This window comes from Ctenocephalides felis, unplaced genomic scaffold, assembly GCF_003426905.1.
Source record: "Ctenocephalides felis isolate EL2017-DRISC unplaced genomic scaffold, ASM342690v1 CF-g0.4_SCAFFOLD_01170, whole genome shotgun sequence".
Lineage (NCBI taxonomy): Eukaryota > Metazoa > Arthropoda > Insecta > Siphonaptera > Pulicidae > Ctenocephalides > Ctenocephalides felis.
Window position 1 is genome coordinate 15,105,173 of NW_020537324.1, and position 27,116 is coordinate 15,132,288.

The following is a 27,116-nucleotide window of genomic DNA, read 5'->3' on the forward strand; positions in this document are numbered from 1 at the left end:
AATAAAATTACCATATTATATTCAGTATCAGAGTAAAACATAATAATATTTAACTTACTTATATACAATAATATATATCATGACAGGGGGTATATATGTGAAATAAGGGAATAAAATGAGTTAAAACTATTATTGCATATGGTAATTATCAGTAATCACTATTAAAATATGCTATGCAATTTGCTATAATTCAGTTCTATGTAATTTTAATTTACAGTAATAATAACATTGTTAAAAAAACTAAATATCTATCATCTTTTTCTGCGTTGCTCAAAATTTGCATTGTAAGCCATTAGACGATATCTTTGTTTCAGATAACGTGCTCTTAAATGGGGAGAACCTATTTCTTCTGTATAATTACCAGGAAACCATCCCTTTGCGCCATCTCGAATTCGTTCGCCATGGTACCATCCTATATACATTTTTTTATATTAAAATACACTTAGCATAGTTTTATCGCTATCTCTAAATTTAACAGTAAATTTGTAACGTACCATCAGCCATTTTGCGATTTACATTAATCACATCACCAGGTTCTAATCCTAGTTCGTCCGGTTGTCTGGGTAAATATTGGTGTCTGGCTATGAGTTGTGGGCAATCCCAATCTTCATACAAAACTTCATCAGGATTGTCGGATGAAGGTGGTGACCAGGCCTCTAACCATCTTTGCCGGTCGCTTTCGCTTGCGCACGATAAAAACTACGCAAAAAGTAAAATACATATCCATTCCAATATAATATGCATACACGGATAATTTTGAACGCTTTTTTACCATTTCCACAGTCTTTCCTTCATGATTTTCGAGTATTGTAAGTAAAAGCATATGCTTGGCTGGAGCTTCTTTACCAGGCCATATGTGTCCGCCTTCTGGTCCATTTCCTATAACTGTTATTAGGGATCTGGGGCAATGTCCAACTACCATATAGCTCTCATCACTATAAAAAATAATTTAATTATATAAAATCAACTACACAAACAGCTCAAGTAATTTGTTATAATACACGATATAAATTCTTAAAATTAATTTAACCCACCTTTTCTTCTTTGCTATTATCATAACATCGGTAAACAAGAAAAAGTTAAGAACTGTTTTGATCAGCTTCTTCCCGAAAGTGAGTTTGTTACTGGTGACTGGTCCACCGTCATCCCCTCTGCACGATATTTGGGTCAGTTCACCAGATCGCACCAGCACTCGGCGTGGAACTTTTCTAGGTACTAATTGGACAGGTGTTATATATTGGGGATATTCAAGAAGTCGGGAAAGGCGGCACAATTCGGCCATATGCTCAGTTTGTCTTGCAGCTTCATTACATTGATGGACGATCTAGATAAAGAAAATTAGAACTAAATAAGATATTAATTATATATGAAATTTATTTATCATCAACCAATACTTACAAATATGTAAGGTTTTTAATTCAGATAAAATTTAAACTTACGTTATTTAAAATAGACAGAGCAGATTGGCAAATAGGATATTCATCATCGCTTTGATCTAGCCTTTTCAAAACAGCGTCAATAAGAAGAGGAAACCTGGTTATCCTTTGCATAGGTAACATTAAAAATGAATGTAAACCTAAGCCTTGGCAAGCTGGACTTTGTTCCAATATGCAAAGATGTTCATAAAATCGCCCTCTTTGATCTCTATAGTAAAAATTATAAAAATTAATATAATAACATATTTTCTCAAACAAGTAGATTTTCTTACTTAAGTTTTTTGAGTGTCCTATCTAGATGTGGTTGCTGCTCACAATACTTCACATAAACGTGAAATTCTTGCTCTGCATGATGTTTAACTTTCTCACAAACATCTGGTAACAATATATTTCTTTGCCAGCATAATTCTAAATCTGATAACAGATTTGATGAACAATTGTATACTAGAAAATAATATTTTTTTTTAGCAAATTTCAAATATTGTATATTGATATTGTTCAAAAATACCTGGATCAACGTTTCCAAACAACATTTGCCACTCTTCAGCTGTTAAAACGTGTTTATCATGAAATGCTGTATTGGCCATGAAATGACTTCGTAAAAGGTTCAGAGAGTTTAAATAACTCGCTTCTGAACTGACTAGTTCAAATTTGGCTTCTTGTAAACGTCTTTGATGAGCTGTTAGAGTGGCTAAAAATAAGGTTTTAGTCATAAAATATAATAAACTCAAAAAGACTTTATAGTCATAATAAACATACAAAAACAATAAATTTTGTTATTATTATTACTCTATTCTTACCCAAGATGTTAGAAGCTACGACTTCTGGAATTTCGCACCACAAAGTCCTGGACGGAACACGTGTAGTTCCTGTTAATTTGAGAAATTCGTGTGTTTTTGGCGATTTGTCAGGAACTAGTGTAGATATATCGGGTGTTCCTCGAGATTTAAACGAACTTCTATTGCTTGTTGGAAGTTCTGTTGAGTATTCTAAATCTTGTAAAGGTCCTACTTCCTCATAACCATCTGTATCTTCAGAATCGGATGATAGAGAACTGCACACAGACTAAAAAAATAATTATTAAATATATAAGAATAAGGAAATTAATGTGTAAAACTATCCAGTTATCTACCTAGACTTCTTTATAAGGAAATTAATGTGTAAAAGTATGCAGTTATCTACCTGAAGTTTAGAAGCGTTGTAAAATTGATATAAAGGCTCATCCTCAAATCTGTGTTGCAATACATCGTGTTCATCGATTTTAATACCATTTGGAAATCCACACTTTTTGGTAATGTTCATATAATGTCCACTATCTGATCCGCTGTCCGGAGCCGTAGACATACCAGAACTGCTGGCTGTTGAAGCCGCGCTTGTTTGGTACAATCCTACTTCAGCGTACCTGAAAAAATAAAATATTTTAATTTATAAAAATAATTTTACATGTGAAAAAGTAATAAATCAGTTAAGTACCAAGAAGTGCTGCTAGATCTTTCTCTATCTCTGCACATATCTCCTTTATGTGTTTCAGGTTTAAACAAACCACACTCAGCGTACCATGAAGTTCCTCGTCCAGAACGGTCAGATTTTTTACTGCAGATTGATTTATTATCTATCCAAAATTAAATATATTTGTAAGAAAAAGTACACTTCATTTTTTTATTGTAATATCGATTTGATTATATTTATTAAAGGTATCTATATTAACTAATTTTACCTTTGCTGGTGTTATTTGGTGGTGGCGGTGGAGGGCTTAATGGTCTGCTTCCAAGAACACTTCTTCGTCCTGATATTGAATTATTATCGTGATCAGGTGAGCTCATAGGCCTGGATCTTCGTTTGGTATGTGGCGGTATTTCGGGTGGGGATGCTTTTGAATCGGAATTTACAAACCTTTCGCTACTGTGAAAAAAAATTAATAAAATTGTAATCGAATTATAATATAAAACCTCAAGCTAAAGAATGATTCAGAAACAATAAAAAATCAAAGAAATTTTATGAAACTTAGTAAAAAATATGAATATAGATCCTTTATTACGTACCCAGTGCTGAACCCAGAATCAACATCTACAGAGTCTGTAAGGTAGAATGTGGACTTCGATGACTGCAAACCGTATTCTGAGTTTCCATTAAACCCATTATCAATTATAGCTGAAGTGCTCCTTCGGAATTTTGTTTTGAATGACCAATACTTGCTTCTAGAAAGACTATTATTCTTGTCAGCAGCACTAGCATATTGTTCGCTACCACCATTATGTGTTGCATTGTTATATAAATGTATGAAATCGTTTGATGCGTGAGGTGTGGGTGTTCTGGCTTCTTGTCTGCTTTGGTTGGACTCTATATGTCGTGATAAAGTGTTATTGTCTATAACAGCACTAGAAGTGTCTGTATTTCTATTATGTTTGTGGTTTGTCTTTTTGATTCGGCTAAGACTTTTAGAGATATCGTTTTTTGTTAATGACCAGTTGCGACGGAGTTTCTTCATCTTGCGACTGGCGGCGGTTGCAAATCTGCTGAGGGAATAGGACTGGGTGCTACTGGGTGGTGGTTCAGGAAGGCGACAATTGTCCATGTCCACGCCACTATCATTCTAAAGGCAAATACAGATATAAATATTATGGCATAATATATAATTAGTAGCATTAATAGATAATTATTCAATAGTCGAGAAATAATGTTCTTTAATAAATTTGAAAAACAGACATTTTCTTTGCTTAGTTTTGAACTCTTCATGATAATGGTGCTTCTAGGAAAATTCTAATAAATAATTTATTTATTTGTTAAAAATTATTTTCAACAATTTAATACAGTGTAATGTAACTTTATATTTTCTTAAATGTTATTTTATTTTATCAATATTTTTGCTTACATGCATCCTAATATTAGATGATCCATCTGAATCCGAATCACTATCAAAGGAATCACTTTCATAATCCAATGGTATCGTATGACTAGTTTCCACGTGAACTGGTGGTGGTGAAGAATTTGGTGGCAGGGATTCATAATGATGACTAAATTTGTTGTTTTCTTCATCTAAAAGATAATTGATTCATTGTGTTATTTTGAGAATGAAATAAATCATGCTTATTGACTCATAAATATTGATTTGCTAGTAACAGACTCTGAAGCTCGAAGGTAAAAACAGATAATGAAGACATGGTGAAATGAACGAAAGCAATTTATTATAAAATAAATATTATATTAAAAACCTTAAATATATTTAAAAATAGCACATTGATTGTTCCATAGTTTTGTTGGAATAATAAGATTTGGACATATTGAAATATGGTGAACAATTTAACGTTTGTATCGTAAATAATTCAACAAAAAATGTATGATATATATATGTATATATATATATATATATATATATATATATATATATTTTAATTATTATATTATTATTATCATTTTCAATTAAAGTCTTTGTCGTTTTCATACCAATAACATAAAGGACAATCTCTTGACATTCACGATCTTCCAAATCAGATCCAGAAATTAACCTGAGAGTAGTTTGGTTCTGATTCTCTGATAAACCAGATGTTCCTGGGCTTTCATCCACACAAGTTTTTGTATTTTCATATTCATGTTGTTCATTTTGCAAGATTGGAGGTTTTATGGGTATAGTATTAGTATTGTCATCCAACCAGACGAAAAAGTGCGATGATGTAGAAGACACAAAAACTGTTGAAGCCAAAATTATTTGACTATTAGAAGTCATAGACATCATAAAACCGAACATTTTATTTCATTAATTGGAATTATAATTTCTTCTTGTTTGCTTGCAGTTCACATTAACCACTCTTAGTTATTTTAAATACGCATTTAATGTTATCAGCACAACAAATTATTTACAATTGCTCATGTAGTTCGACACCTTTGAAATGAAACCGTCTGTTCAATATCTTAGTATTAACAATATTGTAATAATAAACATAGCATTGATTTACTACGAATTAACGTAATGAAAGTTGTCGAACAGAACCCGTATTGGGAAATATCGAGTACATATGCATGTAAATAGAAATAAATTATTTCAATATTAATTCTTAAATAAATAGTTAAGGAAAAACGTTAAACAAGTTAAACAACTTCCACATAAAAAATCCAAAATTTTTTTTTTAATAAATAATAATAAAAACAATTTTTTTTGTACTTTTCTGTAGTATAAACAAAATTTTTTTCTTTAAGATATATTATAACCGATAGCTCTTCAAATTCTAAAAATTTTACGATGATTTTAAGAGAGATAAAAATATAGAACACGAACCTGCTATAGGGCAAGGTTGTGTCTAAGTCATACTTCTTAAAGAAATAGATAATTAATATTTTTTTCAATTAAAGTAAAACTAATCTGAAAATATGTTTGGCACTTCTTGAATTTATATTTAGTTAGTTTATGTTTAAAAATTACTGTAATTTAATTTTTTGAAATAAGTAATTATACGGTATTGAAAAATAAACTACCCTTAGGATTAAGGCGCCTAATCGCCTTAGTTGAACCAACCCACTATAATTTCAATGAACTATATATAATTGAGTGTGATATTAAATTTTTTCTAGTGATTGGTTACTTAGTCAATAATGTGCTCATAAAATTGTTAACTCTAGGTGCTAGAAATTTGAGATCTGGAAAACTTTTTATGAAGATACAGTCGTTACTGGTTGGTGTTTTTCATTTTAAGCTAAAAGTATGAAATATTGTATTCATTTATTATTTCTCTGTATTTTTCTAAAATAATCCATAATAAACTCTCCAAATAAGTGATATAAATAAATATTAGTAAGAGAAAATCAGAATCATATTATTTCACCATAAAAGGCTTACAACTGAGTCCAACTATGAATAGATACTTTACAAAAAGCTTGCTTATTTTTTAATTTTTTCTTGTTTACAAAATCGGTCAACAGTTGTAAATGTGTGTTTAATCAACAAAATAGTTCTATATATAACGGTACTAGATGGTAATTAATAATTAAACACAAAATAAAAAAGTTGCTTTATTGGGTGTGCGGCATATGTTTATAAAACATAAATAACAAATATAAAGTCATAATTGAGGGTCCAATGGAAAAGAATTGAAAAAGTTTGCGATCTAGTAATTATTTTGCATAATAATTAAAATCTTATAAATTCTGTCGTTTCCTGGCTCTTCTACCTAGTGACAATTGAGTATTTGCTTAAATGATCTATTAAGTTTTTTTTTGTAGGACACAGCTGTATTTTGCCAACACGTTTTCAGATATTCAAATTGCAGATTACTCAGGAGTAATGGGAAGAAAATATGTTTGCAAATTACTATCGAAAAAAACTCAATAGATCATTTAATTGAAACTTTAAGGGGGCATTCATTAATCACGTGAGCGAGTTTTCAAGGATTTTTGAACCCCCCCCCCTTTGTAAACCATGGTGATATTCAAACTTACCCCCCTCCCACCAACATCACATACATTTTTAGTTACGTGAAAAAACTGTACAATTTTTGAATTTTTTTTGAAAATGTTTTTGAAAAAATAGTTAAAAAATAAATACACGTGATATCTTACTATACTCCTCCCTCCCCCACGTGATTAATAGACGCCCTCTAAGGTAAAAATGTCCAGGAAACGAGAGAAATTATAAGATTGTAATAATTATACAGAAGAATGACTAGATCGGAGACTTTTTGTTTTTCGTTATTTTTCAACATTTTGCCATTTGACCCCCAATTTTGACTTTAGATTCAGCGGTAAAACCTAAATAAGAAAACATATGCCGCACCCTCAATACTGACAACAATTTTTATTTTGTGGACCTGTGTTATTAGACCAAAAATAGCTATAAGAATAAACATAGGGACACGACTTAGGCACTGGTACAACTTAGGCACCTCACTCTATATATTCTAGAATTATCATACTAGAAAAATACTATGTTATAAATATACTATACTATGTTATCCGACAGGAAAATCTACTCTATTTAAACTTATGCAAAAATTTTCTAGAAACAATATCATTAATTAATATTTGCAAGCAACAGAAGAAATTATATTCAAAAATTAAACAACTGATCCTTTACTCTGGGTACCTTGGTCAGCGCACTGGGGCCTCGGTCTTCGTTTTCCTGGGCGTCGTGCTCGGAAGACAATTGCCCCACAAGCCGACCGACGACATTCCGGGGAACTAACTTCTCACTCGGCTCAACATTTGCAAAAATATCCGAGCCCACACAAAACATTTATTGTAAGCGATAGTATTCGCATTATCACTGTTTCTTCACTGATTGTTCCCATGTCTTGTCACAGAATTTCACATGGTTATGTTTTAAATGTCACTTGAAATTTTAGTAAGATGACCCAGGTTAAGATTTTTTATTTTGTTAATGGCACATCTGAAGATTGACAAAGTCTTGATGATGTATGAGATAAAGTAATGAATAATTATATTCACAATTACATGCATTTTTCAGAATTAAGACGAATTGTTTGAAGTCAACTAAGTAAAGTTTGGAATCATTTCGTTTTAAATTTACATCCAGTAAATTTCATAGTTGATATTATTAGACAAGTTAAGTACAAAGTTTTAAATTTTCAAAAATTTTCCATTCTCTTTCCATACGAAGTTTGATTGAATTGCGCTCTATCTAAAAGACAATATTAAGAGCTAAAACTTTCAGAGAATTGTTTTTTATCATTTTGGAACCATTTGAGCCCCTGGGAGCAAGGAAATTCGAAAATGACCATTTTAAGAACCGCCCTAAATTGTACATACTACATATACTAGGCATTTTCACATTGAATAATTTAAGTAATAAAAAAATATAAAATTTAAATAAAAACTAAAATATAAAACGTGTAAATTTGAATTATTCATATATAAGGATTTCAGTATTCTCTCACTGTACCTTAAATATATGACCATTATCTTAATTCAGCTCGTCAACCTTGCAATCATAGTCATTGAAAATTTACGTTTTTTGCATTCAAACTAATTTCCTTGTAACTTTCTATTTCAAAGCCTTTCTTATTAACGCTTCTAGTATTTATGAAGTGTACCTGTACCAGTTACGATTAATTACAAGCACATTACAACGATAAGAAATATATGGTGAAAATGAAAATATTTGCATTCCTAAGGCGACGATAAAACTTCGAAGTCACTTTCGCTCGAGTGAACTGGTTTTGTCACATTCTCGATAAAATGAAGGTAAAAATAATCGATTAACTTAACATATAATAAAAGTGCATCATATGCACTTCACTTTAATGCTACATGATATAAAACGCATACTTTATTTTGTATTTTAGCCTTGGGATATCATAAGTGTTATCGATTACTTGCTTTATATTACAAATTAAAAAAATAAACACGGAAATATTACAAATTATAAAGAACATATTTTCGCACGAACAAAGACCTCAGAGGTCATCATGTAATTTCTTCGTGCGATATTATCGTAAGGCAATGCGTAAAAATTGCTGATGGTATTTCTGATCTTAGAAAGCGAACATGATGTTTCACAACGTCTTGAATAGTATTTTGAGAATCAATTCATCAACTAATAGCTCATTTATGAAAGTATTAACAGATTTCGAAATTATTGAATTGAAAAACTATTTTATTAAATAAAGCAATACAAATAGTGTTGAATTTTTACTTTTTTATATTTTATTATATTTTTTTTGACAATCCAAAAATTAATTTAAATAAAGGAATTTCATCATATTTAAACATAAACATTTTTTAATATTTTTTAAAGTTCTACTATCCGTGTAGAAAAACTTTCTTGAAATTTTCACCATATGATAAAAATCCCGATGTTACGATTATAAATACCTTTCGCGTTCTGATTCATGCTGCATATATTTGAAGCATTTGATTGCACTGATAACATGATAAAAGAAACAAATGAAAATTTGCAGTATTCATGATAAAATATATTCAACAATAAGAAAAGAAAACCAAGGAATGTATAACCAAAGTAACTAAGAAATAATTGCTGATGGTGATAAAAATTTATTATATGATGACTCTAAAATGTAATTAGTCGATAAAATATAATTGAAATTTGTTTGCATTTTTTTAAATCATACACAGATAAAAAAGTTCTATATGTATAGTTATATAATATATATGATATAATATGATGTATTTGTATTGGCGTCTCCACCTTTTTGCATCCTTTAATGCAGGATTTGTTGAATATAGACATTTGTGCAGTTTTAAAATTAAAAAATCATACTTTTGTTTAGAATATAAAACGATTTTTATGGACGACTATATCGCTTATTATATTAAATATATACCACATAAATCTCAAATCGATTTAGATCAACACTATAAAATATAAAATACCTCGTTTGTATATGAAATTTGTTTACTATAAATATTTATATTTAGAAGAACACTAAATGCAAACATAAATCAGAATAACAAACTTGTGAATTTAGTTGTAAACCATGTTAGATAGTTCAACTAAATATATTATTAACATCGGTCTAGAAATTTGTGTTTTTTGACAATAATATGGGAGAAGTGATAGAGGGTGAATTGACAATAGATGGGAGAAGTGATAGTATTGCAAAGATTATATAAATATGCTATAATTTTACAGACTAATTTACACCAAATTATCAAAAAATAAAAGCTCAACAATTATTGGCAAAAAATATTTTGTTGTTCTGTTAGCAATAGCTTTCTGACATTAAACAAGTAATAGATATCAGTATCATTAAAGAAATATATGAAAGTCATCGTAAAATTAGGGATCTTCTTATAAATCGCACGTTTCATACAATGAACAACTTTCCATTGTTTGATAGGAGAATCAGCCAAGTGTCTCATGTGTACACGCAACTTGCATATATTTTTACCAAATATTGGTAAACGACATAGGAATGAATAAAAATAATTTATATTTATTTCTATTCTTAAATGTTTAGAACTTATGTATGATATAACATTGTACTTCAGAACGAACATAATTTAGAATTGCTACTAATTCGCTATTTGGAACAAGACTAATCCCACAAAGAGCTACTAATTTATGTCAAGCAAACCAATTATTAACTAATATTAGGGAGCGTCCATTAATCACTTGAGTGAGTTTTTAAGGATTTTTAGACCCCCTTTTTTTGGTAAATTACCCCACATCCCCCTAAACATCCCGTATAATTTTAGTTACGTGAAAAAATGCATTCTTTAATTTTTTTTTTAAAGGTTTGATTTTTTAAAAAAAATCAGTTAAAAAATAAATACACGTGATATCTTACTATACCCCTCGCTCCCCCGCGTGATATTTTGTGGTTTTTTGTCAAAACACCCCCTCCTCCCCCTAAAAACCTCACGAGATTAATGGACGCCCCTTTACGTTTAATTTTATCAACTTCTCACTATCAAAATATCTTAAGCCTCCATAATGTATATAGTATTTAAAAATGTAAGGTCTATATTCAAATAGATGATAGTTTTAGAATATTTGGAATGCGTGATGTATATATAATAATAATATTACCGATGGCTGCTAACTTGATTAGCTCTAATACATAAACACATATTTAGTAATATCGCTAATGTTTCTCGAACCGACTATAGTTTATAAAAAAGGAAAACATACCAATACATTATGATATTTGATATTTGCGAGCGAGTCACAGACATAGCATACATAAATTTTTAATGATTGGTTGTTGAATATAACAAATGATAAAGAATTGCATTATGGAATTCCAAACGCAGTTATTCAAATGCATAAAGTATGACAATAAATTGGTTAAATTGGTGTATAAATGTCAACTACATTACATCATATTTCACAAATGTGTTGTAAAATATGAAGAACATTCGTGTTCGAATTATTACGAAGTCTGCATTAATAATAGTTTACGCATCGGTGGCGTGAATAGGTTGTTATCTGAATTATTTTGATACATTTTTTATATTTAAACATATATATATATATATATATATATATATATGAATATATACATATACATATACATATACATATACAATACGAATAGGGAAAAGCAGTTTTAAATAATTTTTTAGAGAATGAAAAAAAAAATGGTTTTAAAAATGTGTTCTTGAACAGAACTCTTCAATACTATTACTATGGTAAGACAATTAAATACTTAATATCAAATGATCATGTTTATAATATGATAAATATAGGTTTTATATTTATTGCTACTATAATATTTAAAAATTCCGCAAATGATTTTTTAAAAAGCAAATACGTATGTGATTTTAATTATAATATATAGAAAAATTCTTGAAGATTAGCATCTCAAATATAAAACTTAAATGAGTGAACGCTCCAATTATTATAAAATATAAATTTATATTTTCAAATAATTATAAAAATACCCTCATAAATTTAATTAATAAATTAGTAAAACTAAACTTTTATTTAATTTAATTTTTTTTGAAAATACTTTTTTTTAATTTATTTTTTTCTATGATGCCTCCCGCTTATAAGTACGTATAACATATTTTACTTAATTATCATAAATATATATATATATATATATATATATTTGTCTATTGTTTCTACTATTGTTGCATAATAGTCTTGTTAAGTGTGAATTATGTTTTATTTTGCAAATTATATTAATTTATGCGCATCAAATCAAGATCAAGAATTATGTCAGTACCGGTTTTATACTTATATATGAAACTTAAAATTTACTAATGGCTATTAGTCCAAACTTTATGATATTCGTTTTGGTGTAGCCAAGGACGTCTTGACCCCATATCGTTTAATGAAGATTCAATAAATCATCTTTCATTTTCATAGCAATTTTATACAAAAAATATATGAATGCATTGGGATTATATATATATGCATTTATTCTTTAGTATTTTTATTAATTTAATTTAATTTATTTAATAATTTTATTTTGTTTCTTAGTATATAAATTTCGATATGCATTCCCTAGTCGAAAACCTTGAAGCAATCGTTGGCAGTTCATTTAATTGAAAATGATTGATCAAAAATAATAAGTAATATCATGATTGCTGATGAAACTTGATTGAGAAGGGAATTAAAATGCTTGATATAGGGTGCCATCAATTGTAGTTTACAATCGACGTCGTATAATTTATTTTTTGGTGCGATCTTCATAGAAAGCCATAAAATATGTTTTTCGAACAGAATTGGTATTTTGAAATTTTATTTGAAATAATTCACTTTAATTGAAATAACAGCATTTATTTTACAATGAGTCCAAACATGATAAATTAACCAGAAAAACCTGTCAAACCAGGATTTTTGGTACTAGTAAAAGTTGAAAAATTGTTTGTTTGTTATGTTTAAAATACATATATTAATTATGATTTTTATTTTGTTGCTCAACCTAATAATTAAACCGGATTGCATATGAAGATTAAATAATGATGCTACTATTCTATACAATCTCTTCAAACTTAAAAGTAAAAAGGTGGATCTTTTTGCCCCGTGGCTGGCCCATTTTCTCCCCTATAAAGACTAGCAGACAAACTTTTGAAAAATAGCAAAAAAGGTTCGCTTTACAATGAGGAATTAGCTGAGAATTTTACCGAATACAGTTAGATAGTTGTTTGTTAAATATGTGTTATTTGTTTTTATGTAGTTGACTTGGGTTTTACTGCATAATTGCTTGAAGTAAAATTGGATCTTTGTACCCCGCCCTACTCTAATATTAATTTTGACTATAAATGTCAAAATACTTTTGAGCCTCAAAATTTGTATATTGATGATTCATAAATCAGATTGTATCTATCAAACTTCTTTCAATTGCCAGAATTTTCCTAACTCACTTATTTTAAGTTCCATTAAGACAGGCCACTTATCTAGATATATTTAGCTACTCATTGTTCAGTTATAAAATTATTACTCAGACGCTTTCTAACTGTAGCTATTAATTTTCCATATTTATGAAATTCTGAGGTAATGGGAACCAAGAATATAAATGACGACCTTCATAACGACAATGAAGATTATGAGCTTGTTCAACCATTGCCGCTCTCCAGCATTTTTATTTGTCATGTAGGTTTATTTATAGAAAACGAGTTCAAATACCAAAGTTAATAGGAAAATTACATTTTGTACTCATAGATGCAATTATTATTATGAATAATATAACAAATATATATTATGTGCATTACTAATTATAATTTGCATTTATGGGATGAGTTACGTAATTTTATACCGTTATAATAATTGATACAAAACATTATTTTCTTTCTAATCATGCAAATTTATGCATTACTTTGATTTCAATATGTAGTCAATAAAAATAGCAAATCATGGTATTTAATTATATTAAGTCGGGTAATATTCGATTTAATCGATTTATTTTTAGTACAAAAAAGTTTACAAAAATCTAATTACTAATTTAACAGCTTATTTTGTCAAGTAATATGTAGCAGATAAAAATACTGCAACTTTAATATAAGTTTAGTATTTTGAATTGGGTCGATTCAATGAAAAAGAAAATATTGTCTCATCATTCTGGCGATTATGCCAAGTGTTACATATATAAGAATATTTCACATTTAAACAATTTTATCAACTTTAGTGTTTATGAGCTTTGAATAGCTCATAATAGAACTTTAGGTATATCTCATTTCTTGTTTATCAAATAATCTAACGATAATCTCGTTAGATTTTTTTAGAGACTGTAACAGGCAACTAGACGAGCAAAATAGATAAAATCATAAGAACTCATTCGCAAATCCTTAAGGACACGATTTATAAAAAAATGATAAATAAAAATTAAAATTCAAATAGAGTCTTAAAATAAAGTGTTTCCAAAATAGTTTTGAGAGCTTTACAATTAAATTTCTGTAATCCTTGAATGTAATAATTGGTATTTTTTTTAATAAATATGTGAAATTACTATTGTTATTTTGAATTTAAGCTTATAAAGCAATACTGACATTCATTATATACTTTTGGAATGAGAATTCATAATCATCACAATATATTTGTGTGTTTGAATATAGCTCATAATAGAACATTATCTGATTTCTTGGTTATCAAATAATCTAATGATAATCTCATTTTTTAGAGACTGCAACAGGCGAATAGACAAGAAAAATAGATAAAATCATAGAAACTCATTCGGAAATCCTTCGAGGACACGATTTATAAAAAAAATTATAAATAAAAATTAAAATTCAAATAGAGTCATAAAATAAAGTGTTTTCAAAATAGTTTTGAAAGTTTTACAATTAAATTTCTGTAATTCTTTAATATAACAATCGAGGTTTTCTATCAATTACTATTGTTATTTTAAATTGAAGTATTTAAGGCAATACTGCCACTTCATATATGCTTCTATAAAATATTTTTCGAATCAGAATTTTTCATTTATCGATGTGAAATGGCAAAGGAAAATCACTCATACTATTCTTTCCTGAATCAAATTGGTGTTTAACTTAGCTCACGGACCTGCCCCAAGGTAGTATTACCCATAATTATTTGTGAACAGCAAAAAAGCAACTCTTTTATTTTTTATATAGAGAGATAATTATTATTGTTCGTATAGAATATTGAAAAATTTGGACACAAGTCAGGACAAATATGTCTCTAATGTTTCTTCGAGCTACATTTCGAGCAGATAGGTTCTTGTCTAACTATTTGCTTTGAAATATTCAAAAAGTCTAATGTCTATACAACCACAAATATTCAGTCAAATAATAAAATGAGTATATGCCTTAAAATGATTCACGGTTACAGAAATCTGGATCAACCCGATTGATCATAATCTTGCCAAATATAGCAGGTGAATTCGGGTTTGGCTTTTGACGCTCAAGAATATTGCGTCAATCGAAAACAAGTTATATGCAAATTTGTCTCTCATGCTAATGTAACAATAAAAATTCGGCAACACTACATCTGTATTCTGTAATCGTGCATCGGTAAAGAAATACCAAATACTCTATATTGGGTAAAATCTAAAATTCTCTGGCTATTGTGAAGCCATCACGCTATGCTCTCTAATTGCGTAATATCTCTATTTCGAATTGTCATATATAAACGATACGCTTGAAATAAAACCTTGTGGAATAAATGCATGATTGAAAATATGCGTTTTGATTAAGTCAAGATTTGCACAATATAGTAATAATAATAATACATACAAATTAATTGATTGAAATTAGGGATGCGATTTAATATTTTTGAACACACACATTTAGACACTGTTGCACTTTAATCACTAAATTTTAACACAAAATTTTAACAGCACATTTTTAACTTTAGTTTTGTGATCCGCATGCGTTTAGTTTAGCCCAAACAATGCGCTCGCAGACCCGGCCTGAAGTATTATACTTTCACTTTTAGTAATATTTGACCGTCGTAACAAGAAGTTCGCTTCAACAGTACCACGAATTAATTTAATTTGATATGCACAAATGTCCTGTTAGTAATATTAAATAAACAATCGTTCGTCGTTCGATATGTGTAGAATGCGATTGCTAAACTCGAATGCGAATCAACAACCTCAGAGCCAACCAACTTGTTGCATGTTGGTTTCGTTTGTAGGCACTGCTCTACTCGCAGCAGACCGGACAGCATTGAACTGACTCCGAGATTATAGGAGATCGGGGACAAGTGGCACGATTACTCATTTGGGCGTGATGTAATACATAACAGACGAATATTTTTTTGTCCTACTGGATCGAAACTATGTTGCTTCATCACTCACATATATAAGAAAATAAACATGGACTAGTACTGATGAGACTATACGTCGCGGATTGGCCGGGGCTATCCCGGATTTCCACTTTGACCGATTTTTTAGAAACCCCGCGTTTAGATTTTTTGTCCCGGATTGTCGTAAATTTTTGTAAAGAATATAAACAAAATATGTTTTAAATGCTACTATTTTTACAAAATCGAAACTGTACATTAAGACTGCACGTATTAAATTACGCGACTTGAAATAGACACTAACCACGTAAGAGCAAGAATGGAAACAAAAATCAAAAATGAAAATTTTAATATATTTTCACATTTCGAAGGTTTCTGAACATTTTGACATACCTTGAAAAAATCTATGTATGTGTATATTTTGGATAAAATTTTTTGTCCACGTTTTCGTTAGCACCGATTTGAATTATTCAAAAAGCATTCGATTTCTATTGATGGGGAGACGTGTCAGATGAGTTTTTAGCAATGACAGGTCCAACCGTTTTGGAGATACGAAGCAAAAATTGCAGAAAATTCAGCTTTTGCGAGAAATTATTTGCATATATTTACGTTTCAAAGTGTTCTGAACATTTTGGCGTACTTTAGAAAAAAATGATGTACGTGTGTCTACTATGTATGTGTGTGTAGTATGTATGTGTGCGTATTGTAAGTATGTTTCTTTGGATACAAATTTTCGACCACGATTTCGAGTTCACGGATCAACCGCTTTGATAGATTCAAAAAACATTCGATTTCTACTGATGGGAAAACGTGCTGATTAGTTTTTGGTAAAGACAGGTCCAACTATTTTGGCAATTCAGTTTTTGAGAGAATGGAGCGTCCGACTCGAATGATACAAAAAAACATTTCGCTTGCATTAACGGAATAAAAATCTGATTAAATTTTTAGGAAGGCATATCCAGAGGTTTTGGAGAACCAGAAAAAAAAGTTGAAAAAATTTTCAATTAGCGGTCGAAAATAATCATTAGACATAGGCACATCAAATTATCAGATATTTTGTAAAGATTTTAATAATAAGTATAAGATTTGTTTTCGATTTCTGTGGGTTCCGTACCAAGATTTATAATGTTTAAAGTTTACTTATATTGTTCAAACAAATGTCCTCGAAAATTTCAAGAGTATAGTTCAACCGACTTGAAAATAATTTAAAAAATAATCCAAATTTTCAAAAAAAAAATGAAAACTTTTAAAAATATTCAAACTTTTCATAAATTTTTTTTCTAAAATTTCAATAATCTCAATAATCTAATTGTTTTCAAAGTTTTCAAAAAAATGTAAAGCTTTTAAAAATTTGAAATTACAGTACGAGAAGTTTTAGCAATTTGCCTTAAGGCACGATGGCATGCACCACTAAATTTATTTATTTATTTTGAGATCTCTTAATGAAACAATGAGCAGAAATTGTTAACAATACATGAGGGATAATATTATGATCGGATAGTAATTAATAGATACGCCCAATTTTTTAGAAGCAAACTTTCTTTTTTAAACTTGATACCTAATCTAATGAGTTCCATATAAATTATCTATTAATGTGATTCTATATATCTCTATCAAAGATTACTGGTTCGGATATCAACAAGTTCATAAATAATAATCGGATAATAATTAATCGATACGTTCAATTTGTTAGAAGTAAACTTTCTTTTTAAAACTTGATACATGATCTAACGAGTTCAAATATATTACACAGGCCAACAAAGAAAATGGTGCAAACGATTTTTAATGCTGTTTTTAAGTATATTTGGGGCGCTGATTTCAAAAATGACATTGGCTTTTTTCTATGAGCTTTAGTTTTCAAGATATGATATATAATATATATAAGGAATGAAAGTACAAAATAGTAATACAATTCAGAATTTATTTTAATGAGATATGCCTACTCGTACATACAAACTTACAAGACCCATTCGGCCTTAGTTGGGAAATTAGTTGACACTGTGAAAAGTTCTTTTCCGTGACGACCTACAATGGACCCGGTTTCGGCAACTTCTTTCCAAGTTCAAAACTAGAGCTGATACAAAAAAATGGTAATACTATAAGAGTCAGCTCTAACATTTGACGCACCAAACAAAAAAAAAATTTGTAGGCCTGTGTTATCTATCAATGTAACTCTATATATCTTTATCACCCTAACTCTTATTTTCGTTGGTCATCAAAATAAAGATTACTTGCTCGGGTATCAACCAGCTCCTAATTAATCTTTTCCTTGAAATACAATTCGACACCATCTTATATTTATATTATCATTCATAAATGCTCTGTTTTCTTCTACAACGTGCTCGACAAGGAGAAACGATTGCCCGCAAAAGAGTTGTACAGTCGGCATAGAAACCCACGTGAGGCCCCGATGTACGGACGCCTGCTGTTCAAACCGACGAGACAAATACTAAAAGATAATTAATGGATAAATTATCTATTGATTGTGATCAATCTATTCAAATATTAACGATCAGTGTCAACCGGTGAATGTATTACGGAAGAACTTGAAAAAACTATAGTAGGTAATAATAACTGTATGATTGGATGCGACAGTATCCAATCGTATCCAATTTAATTATAACGCTTGTTAATTATATTTAATTACATGTTATCTGGATTGGTTTCTATAGATATAATAAAGTATGCTATTAAAACTGAATAGGACGGAATGCAAGAAGTAAAACGATTTTTTAGGTTCCTGTGGTTAAAAAGCTAAATTTTTAACTTCCTGAAGAAGTTCAAGTCTTCTCCAAAAACGATATATGGGTTATTTTTTTACAAATCGTACAAATTTTTGGTAAGAATTTTTAGGAAGAATGACCCATATATGATTGATGATTCCAGATCCAGAAAGCCTTAATATTTCTCAGTATTGTAAATCGTATGACCCAGCCGTTTCTTGAGAATTAGGAGATAAGTGCAAAATTGTTCATTTTATTAAAATTAAAATTTGTTTCTAAAAATATAAGAAATCGTGCTGATTAGATTTTGATAAAGACCAGTGTGATTCTTCGTAGTTAGGGGAAAATCTGGTCTAGAAGCAAAAATTTTATGTGATGTTTGAAAAGCTGTAAAAAAGGCAAACAAAGATTCTACTATAGTTCGATTTACTTTACTTTATAATTATTGTTTTGAGAATATTTAAAAAAAATAAAAATTTTAAATAGTCATAAACATAGATAAGGTCATAAAGTTTTAATTCTAGAAGGTGATAGATCCCTTAGGTCTCAAAAAATTGGAACTTGATCATATCCATAATTTTGGCTCGATAAATAATCCGAAAAAAAAATTAAATATAATATTAATCTAGAATAATTTCGCAATCGTATGAAGTTCGGAGAATTTTTTGAAACTATCTGAAAAAAATATGTATTTTACAACAATTTTTTGATATACTCGATATTTAAAAAAAAGTAAAAATCGGTATTTGCGGATGAGTTCATACTGAAGAGAAGTCTATAAAGAAAATTCTATAAAAATTCCAAGTAAATCGGTCCAGTAGAAGTTGAAAAATCGTGGGTATCGTTTCGAAAAATACAGTTTCGAGAAAAACGCGTTTAAAATTTTGCTGAGGAAGGAAACAGAGAGGGATTGTCGTGCTCTATCTCCGAAAATAATTTAAATTTTAAAATATACATAATTAAATAATTAGCGAAGAAAAGTCTAAATAGAAAATTCTGTAAAAAATTCAAGTAAATCGGTCCAGTAGAAGTTTAGAAACAGAGGATGATTGTCGTAGTCTAAAGGCTATATTTCCGAAAATAATTTAAAATTTAAAAAATATTCTTGAATAGTACAACTTTGAAAATATCTAAAAAAGTAAACTAGTTTTTTTTAAATTCTAAACCAAAATACCCTTTAAATGTTAACTTTTTTTTTGTTAATTTTAATGAATTGTGGAGTACAGTGGCAGAATTTATGGTATTAAGAAACATCCTGAAATGTTATAGGCCTACATAAAATAAGAATAAAAAAATCATTGAAAATTTTAACAATAAACAGCACGCGCACGGGGCATATATAGCTGTTAATAAAAAGTGAAATAATTATTTTTAAAATAATTAGTCAAAGATAATATTAATACACTCAAGTTGCTAAATTTTGATTATTATTGACTAAGTCTATTATCAAACACATACCGGAAAGTTCATGAAACTTTGACTTGAGACAAAATAATATTTACACCTAGTTATTTAATTATAAAATTCTTATCTAACATACATCAAGTAATAAAATTTATTACAGCTGTACTGTGATTGATGTCTCCACTTGATCTATTATTTCAAAAATGCATTCAAGCCTTTCCACAATATATTTCCAATGTTTTTCTATCATGATTACTATGCATTCGTTCACGATTAACCTTATTTACAAATCCAATTATTTTATTTGCATCGTTCAACAAACCGTGCATGATATTAATTGATTTTTCCCACAATTCCGATGAAATCGTTTCAACAATACATAATAACTTTTTATTAGAATAATCTATCTTTACACAAAAGCTCGTCTGAGTATTAATTTAACAGTTTTTATTATATTGACTTTCCATTATATTCTAGCTGAGAGTTAATTAATAGAGTTGATATGCAAATTGAGGACGTTTTTATTGACAAATTCTATGGAAATATTTCTCTGAACCTTTGTATTGTTTCCCATAAATAAAATATTCAAAGTCAATAAGGCATGTTATGAAATGGTCAACTATGTTAAGTTTATTATATTAAATTTAGAAGTTTATTTTATAGCTTTTTGGAATTTTTGTATTTTTTTGATCTTATTCACTTTCACTGGTAAAATGAATCACTAATTTATTTCGTTGACATTAACATAAATTTTTGCATCAAAGATATAAATAGATAAATTATTCAAATTTATTCTGTTAATCAATATAATGAAAAATTTTATATGATATTTAAAATGGATATATATTAAAAATTTGTTTGCACAGACTGTTTATTGATAAATAATATAAAAAATCATTTCCCTAAATCAATTTTATTATAACTCCAAGAGCTCACTTCATACTTTGTAAGACAAAATACTAAATACCAAACCAATTTAAAAAAGGCTTTCAAATTTATAAAACCAACTGAATGCATCATAAAAAAATCAAATTTCTAAATGCAATATTTTAATTAAATATTGTATTATTAAATTTGGTAATAAAAAATTATTGTGTGGATTATATATAAGACTTTTTGCAGAAACTCACAACAAATAAACTGTTTCAGAAAGTTAACAATGAGAAACAGTGTTTCTGATCTATATAAGTTTTTCAGTTGTGGTTTTCGACTACCTTCAAATTATTTTTCTAATTAGAAGTGTTTACTATTTATACTATAATTAGTGGGTGGCAAAGATATTTCTTAGGACATTCTGATATCGTAAACGCCTCTAAAAATATTCGATGTCTTCTAACGTGGGAAGAATAAAGACTGTGTGTGACATTGAACTTTCATATGAGAATAACAACGCATTTCGATTGTTATTAACAAGACTGATAACATCGGAAGGTGAAACATATTTATTATCACTTATTTGAATAGTTTTAATTATAGTCTTCAAAACTTAATGTGCTTGGACAAGAGTGTATATGAATTCTTCTGTCCAAGGTTTAAAAACTCGTTATGCGAGCTATGTGTCATAGTAAATATAATAATAAAAATTAGATAAGTTACAAAGCTCATCATTTGCTTAGAAGAAATGATACTATATAATTTTAAGATAGAAATATTTCTATCCAAATTAATCTTTACCCTGGAAAAAGTGCAAACTATAAAAAATAGTAAATAAAAGAGTAACTTATGGTTACAAGAGATAAATCGAATTAATGGTTATTCTAATTCCGCTGATGAATATTTCTGTCGACATTCCAGATCAATGTTATATACAGTATTATCTCTATAAAAATGTACCCATCAAATTATATTTTGCATTGGTCGAATAATGTAGCTATTATTTCATAAAATTCCTAAAAATTAAAATGTCGCATGAAATAGAAACTGAGAAGCTTAAAATTTAAACATTTTTGTGACTAGTTATCATTTTGTGACTAAATCCCATTTCAGTACCGTTATTATTCTTATCAAATTATTTGTTTGTATTTCAAAAATTACTTTATACTCTAATTACTTCAAGAGATAAATCAATAATAAGTTACCTTTGTAAATATTGCGCCATACGGATTTAAATAGAGCGGCAGGTGGGCTCAACCGAATAAGGAGAAATTTTTTATTCACTTTCTCTAGACTTCATAAATGCGTTACAATGTTTATTACATGATGAATTCAATTGTATAACATTGTTAACCTAATTTCTTACTTCTGCTTTAAATCAACACTATTTTTTAAGGTTTTGGTAGCGGCACATCTGATTAAAAGTTGAAAGTAATATAAGATTCTTTATTACTCGCTTATGATATCAAAATTTCTGGCAATTCACATTAATAATTAAATAAAAAGTTATATTCAATTAATAAATATATTAATTAAATTATTAATTTTTGCCAACTAAATATAATATATTTTACGACATTATTATGTTTCTGGTAGACAAATTAGCTTTTAACCCTTTCCTAATTTTCAACGGCAAATTTAACGAGCGTTTTAGGGATCCATCAATGATGTATGCAAAATAATAATGTAATTTTTTACTTAATATCACCTTAGTACAATTGTTTTAATTGTAGTATATAGTTTAAACGATAAAAAAATATATTTTACAGTTGTTATTTTAAAAACTGCAGTAATTTTTGATGATGACTATTTTACGTGTCTTACAAAATTGCTCCAGATATCATTCGCGCATACACACGCATATGTATTGAAACATTTGATAAATATTTTAAAATATTATAATTGTCCAAAGTTGCACTAATATAATTACCAAAATATGCACCTGTATGAATGTTCGTGATGAACAAACTCAATATTATATGTATGTCCATCTACCGTTCAAGTCTAACTCAGGTAATGGTTTGAAACAAGAATTGTTACTTTCGCTTATATAAAGATATTGGAACTATTTTTATCGTTGTTTCTCACAAGAAAATTGAAATTACCGTGTTGGTAGAGATACTCATTTGGATAATCCTTAACCGTTTAACTTAAGTGACAACATCTCAGCATTAATTGTCTATTTTAAAACAACCCATAGATATTTTTCCTTGAGTATATAATTAATCACTAGATTAATTTCATTCTCCACAAAATATATCCAAACAAAATATGTGTTTAAATTTAATTTTTTTTAGCAAAAGTATTTAATAATCAATGTGCTATTTTATTGAACGCCTATTAAATATATATTAACAAAAAAATTACTTACACTTTCTCCTAGCACCTTTTCTGCTTCTCTGCCTTCGAACTTTACGCGACCAGGAAGGACTTCGATGGCACCTGGCTCTTTCCCGAATTCTGTAAAAATCAAATTACTATTAAAATATATTCAGTTTAAAAAAAAATTATTATGTATACATGTATACTAATTTGTAAAAATAATACCACACAGGTAAAACAATTTTTTGCCAGATTTTTTAGATTTAGAATTTGTAGATCTCACTTGTATCTAACGATATCGATCTAACACTATATTGTTCTAAATTTGTTTTTGATTTCTTTTAATTATACTATTCACACAAAATAAGTGTTTTATCCTCAAGTGTGATATTATTATCTCTAAATTGTTCTCTATTCAAGTTTAAAACAACAATTTCCCTGAAACTGTATCAAGTCTATTTTAAACTAATATAGGGTGGCCCATTTAAAAATTGGAATTTATCGATAGCAACTTGCCTGTAGGCCATACTGTGCAGAATTCGAAGTTGCGATATACAGGATAAACTAAGAATTTTGAGACCTTTTTAACGATTTATAATACTTTATATGTTTTCTTTACAGAAAAATCTAAACCGTAAGATCACTGGATCGCTAGAACCACTAGATTGCAATAAGCCTAAATGAAATATTTGCAATTCACCAAATATTGGATCATTTTTAACAGTTCTTAGTTAAAACTGTCAAATATCTCAAATAAATCTACTCTAGCAGATCTTTATTGAAAACTAGATGCCTAATTTCTTTAACTGAAAGCTCATAATCATGTAAAGTTTGATAGGTGAAAGTGATTGAATCCTAACTTATCAAGATTGATCTAGTAAAACTAATCTACATTATTTATATTATTTTTAGCAAGGAAAATTATAATCATATCATTATATAGTCTGACTTCCAAAATCCAAAAATTGGAGTACTTTGATTCTTTCAATATATTAAATAGCCATTATTTACATGAGTGTGAATCATCAGTCTACCTACTTTTTCGACTTTTTACCAAATAGTTATGGCTGCTTTCGTGAGAACACGGACAAATCTTAATTTTTGAACTCTGCCGAGACAAACATTATCAATATTTAAAGCCTTTGCTAGGCTTTTTAACCTGAAGAAGCATTTTCATATACGAGATTATAGGCCACTGTAACTTGGAAGTCGTGTAATTCATTAATATCAAACAACTGCTTTTGACCAAAATTTTCTGTTCTCATTTGCATATATATAGGCTTATAATTACTGATTTTTTCCTTTTTTTTCATGGGAAACAAAAATTCGGACCATGGTAAATTGATTAGGTTCTGAAGTAAAATGAAAAATATTTTAAAATATCCTATTATAACATTAACCTACTAAAATAAAGTTATCTTACATAACAACGGCTGGCCCTTTTTTAGGCCGAAATTGCTCCGATTCTGAAGACGGAATGTCTTCCCATCCGTCGCTGTCCAGGTCGTTCAATTCGTTGGCGCCATACAGGCTGTTACTTTGTCTATCCGAAGATAATGATGGTGATACTCTATCCACCGACGTCGACCTTCGTTTAGAAATCATGTTGGAATTTCGCAAAGGCAACATATCTTTGGACGATAACTTTTTGGGCGTTGGAATTGGTGATTCGCCACCAATTGACTCGTAGCACTCTTCTTCCTCTCGACCGCCTCGGACAACATCGTAGACGTTCTCAGTCTCACCATCTAATAATAAATATTGATCATTAGTAATCTGAGAAGTTAATAATAATAATATTCAACTCAAAACTTTATCAGCTCATGAATTTGTTAATGATAAATAATAATATTTTGTTTAATGGATATTGTTGCTTTCTATTACTGAAATTGGAATTACTGCCTGTTTAATAATAAATGCAGGTTTCACAAGAAAATATTTTTTGCTAAATTATTTAAAAAATATTTACATTACGTGTGATCGAAACAGTTCATTCAACAAGTATATTAAACCAATATAAAACAAGGAACTCGACAAAGTGGCACCGAAAAGCCAAGTGTTAATAGAATTTACCGTTTCACTTAAATTTTCTGTCATAAATAAAATGCCAAATATTTGTCTACATCATTTGCAACTGCAAAAAACGTAGAAAGTGGTAAAAGTTAATTCTGGACTAATGGTTAATCATGTTTAAACCATTAAAACTACAATAACACAATTAAAATAATTAAGAAGAGAAAAGAATGTATTAATTTATGAGAAATTACCTTCGCAATCAATAGTGGCTGCCGGTATTGTTTCGTACAGCGAACAAACACGTTCGTCCGAGCTTTCAGATAAATTTGAATGCCTAATGTTTGTTGATAATCCATTCCTGGGTGGCAAAGGTTCATTGCACACTTCGTAATTATGTTCTTCATAATTTAAATGGTCGTACAGTTTCGAGGAACAGTCAGATAAACGCTGATATAAATGCCTTTCTGAATAAACAGATCCATTTTTTATATTCTTTACAATGGTAACATCTTGGCATTCATCATATTCGTTATCTACATTCCTTGATGCTAAATCTCTTCGCAAAATGACGCCTTCATATTTATTTAGAGTTTCTATAGAGTTATCTATAGACAGATTTGATGTATGTACAGATGATTTAGAATTGTTCAAAGAATTCGGTTTAGGACTAAGATAAATATCATTATAACTATTATTTACACTATCACTATTATTTACACTTTTATTTATATTGTCACACTGTTGTTCATCTATTTCCACTAGATTCATATATACATCATTAGTTTGAGATATAGATCGAAATAGGAACGATTGATTAGGCTTTATCCGAGATTTAATTTCTTGATAGAGCCTATCTTCGTCACTTATATCTTGTTTAATACTGCATTCGTTAGATAAGTTGGTATACAAAGCATCTTCAGAATTTTGGGTATTAGAAGTATTTTCCATGAAAGGTCTGGGAGGTACTCGAGGTGATTGCAGAGATTCTTGACTCTCTATAGGTTTTTCTGGAATTACGCTCAGTAAAAGATTGTTTTGATTTTCCTTATCTTCAATAGATATGCTTGAAGTGTTTTTGTCTTTTATGTTGGGAGTTTGTAATTTTTTTTGAATAGGTGGTTGGTTCAAAAATAAACTTTTGCCGTTTTTTAATGCGCTATTTTCCAGAGTTTTTAGATCAGGTTTAGGCAAAGTCATCGGTTTCTTCATGACTTTAGCAGTCGGTTTTAAACGAAGCTTTTCATATAATTTACCATATTTAGAAGTTTGTTTTAACTCTCTTATTTCTTCTAATTTATTGTCTTTGACAACTTGTGGTTTTGCATCGAGCTTTTTAACTTCCTTCGGTTCAACCTTTTCTGGCACAGTTTTTTCCTGCAGTTTGTAATTCTCCAGTTTTCTAACAGCTTCCCTGACTTTTCCAGGGGTTCTCCTAAAACTCGGTTTCCTCTTGGCATCGGCGGAAGTTTTGCTAGTTTCATTCATTTTCGAGGCGTTTCTGAAAGACCGGGCAGTACTAGGTGCTCGACATACCTTGACTTCCTCGATCCTGTTCCGGCGAACGCGTACCACTACGCGATCGGGCGGACAATCGAACCTGCTGGAGAGCTCGGCCACTCTGCCTTTCTTCAATCGCCTTGATATGGAACCGTTGTTATTTGTTTTGGTTCGATTTTGCGAACCTTCTTCTTCTTGGTGACATTTGGACAAATACGGCGG

General features: G+C 29.3%; 1 protein-coding gene across 1 annotated transcript; it reads right to left on the reverse strand.

Annotated features, from left to right (window-relative positions):
* On the reverse strand, nucleotides 1-27,032 carry LOC113368342. Its single transcript, XM_026609893.1, has 16 exons — nucleotides 25,649-27,032; nucleotides 24,805-25,129; nucleotides 23,431-23,519; nucleotides 4,309-4,472; nucleotides 3,479-4,029; nucleotides 3,154-3,338; nucleotides 2,910-3,048; nucleotides 2,619-2,838; nucleotides 2,237-2,501; nucleotides 1,945-2,127; nucleotides 1,709-1,880; nucleotides 1,440-1,644; nucleotides 1,035-1,324; nucleotides 773-935; nucleotides 495-699; nucleotides 1-412 (listed from the first exon to the last, which is right to left on the reverse strand). The coding sequence occupies exons 1-16, from the start codon at nucleotides 26,880-26,882 to the stop codon at nucleotides 252-254; spliced, it is 4,551 nt and encodes a 1,516-aa protein (XP_026465678.1). The 5' UTR covers nucleotides 26,883-27,032; the 3' UTR covers nucleotides 1-251.
* Nucleotides 27,033-27,116: the final 84 nt, after the last annotated feature.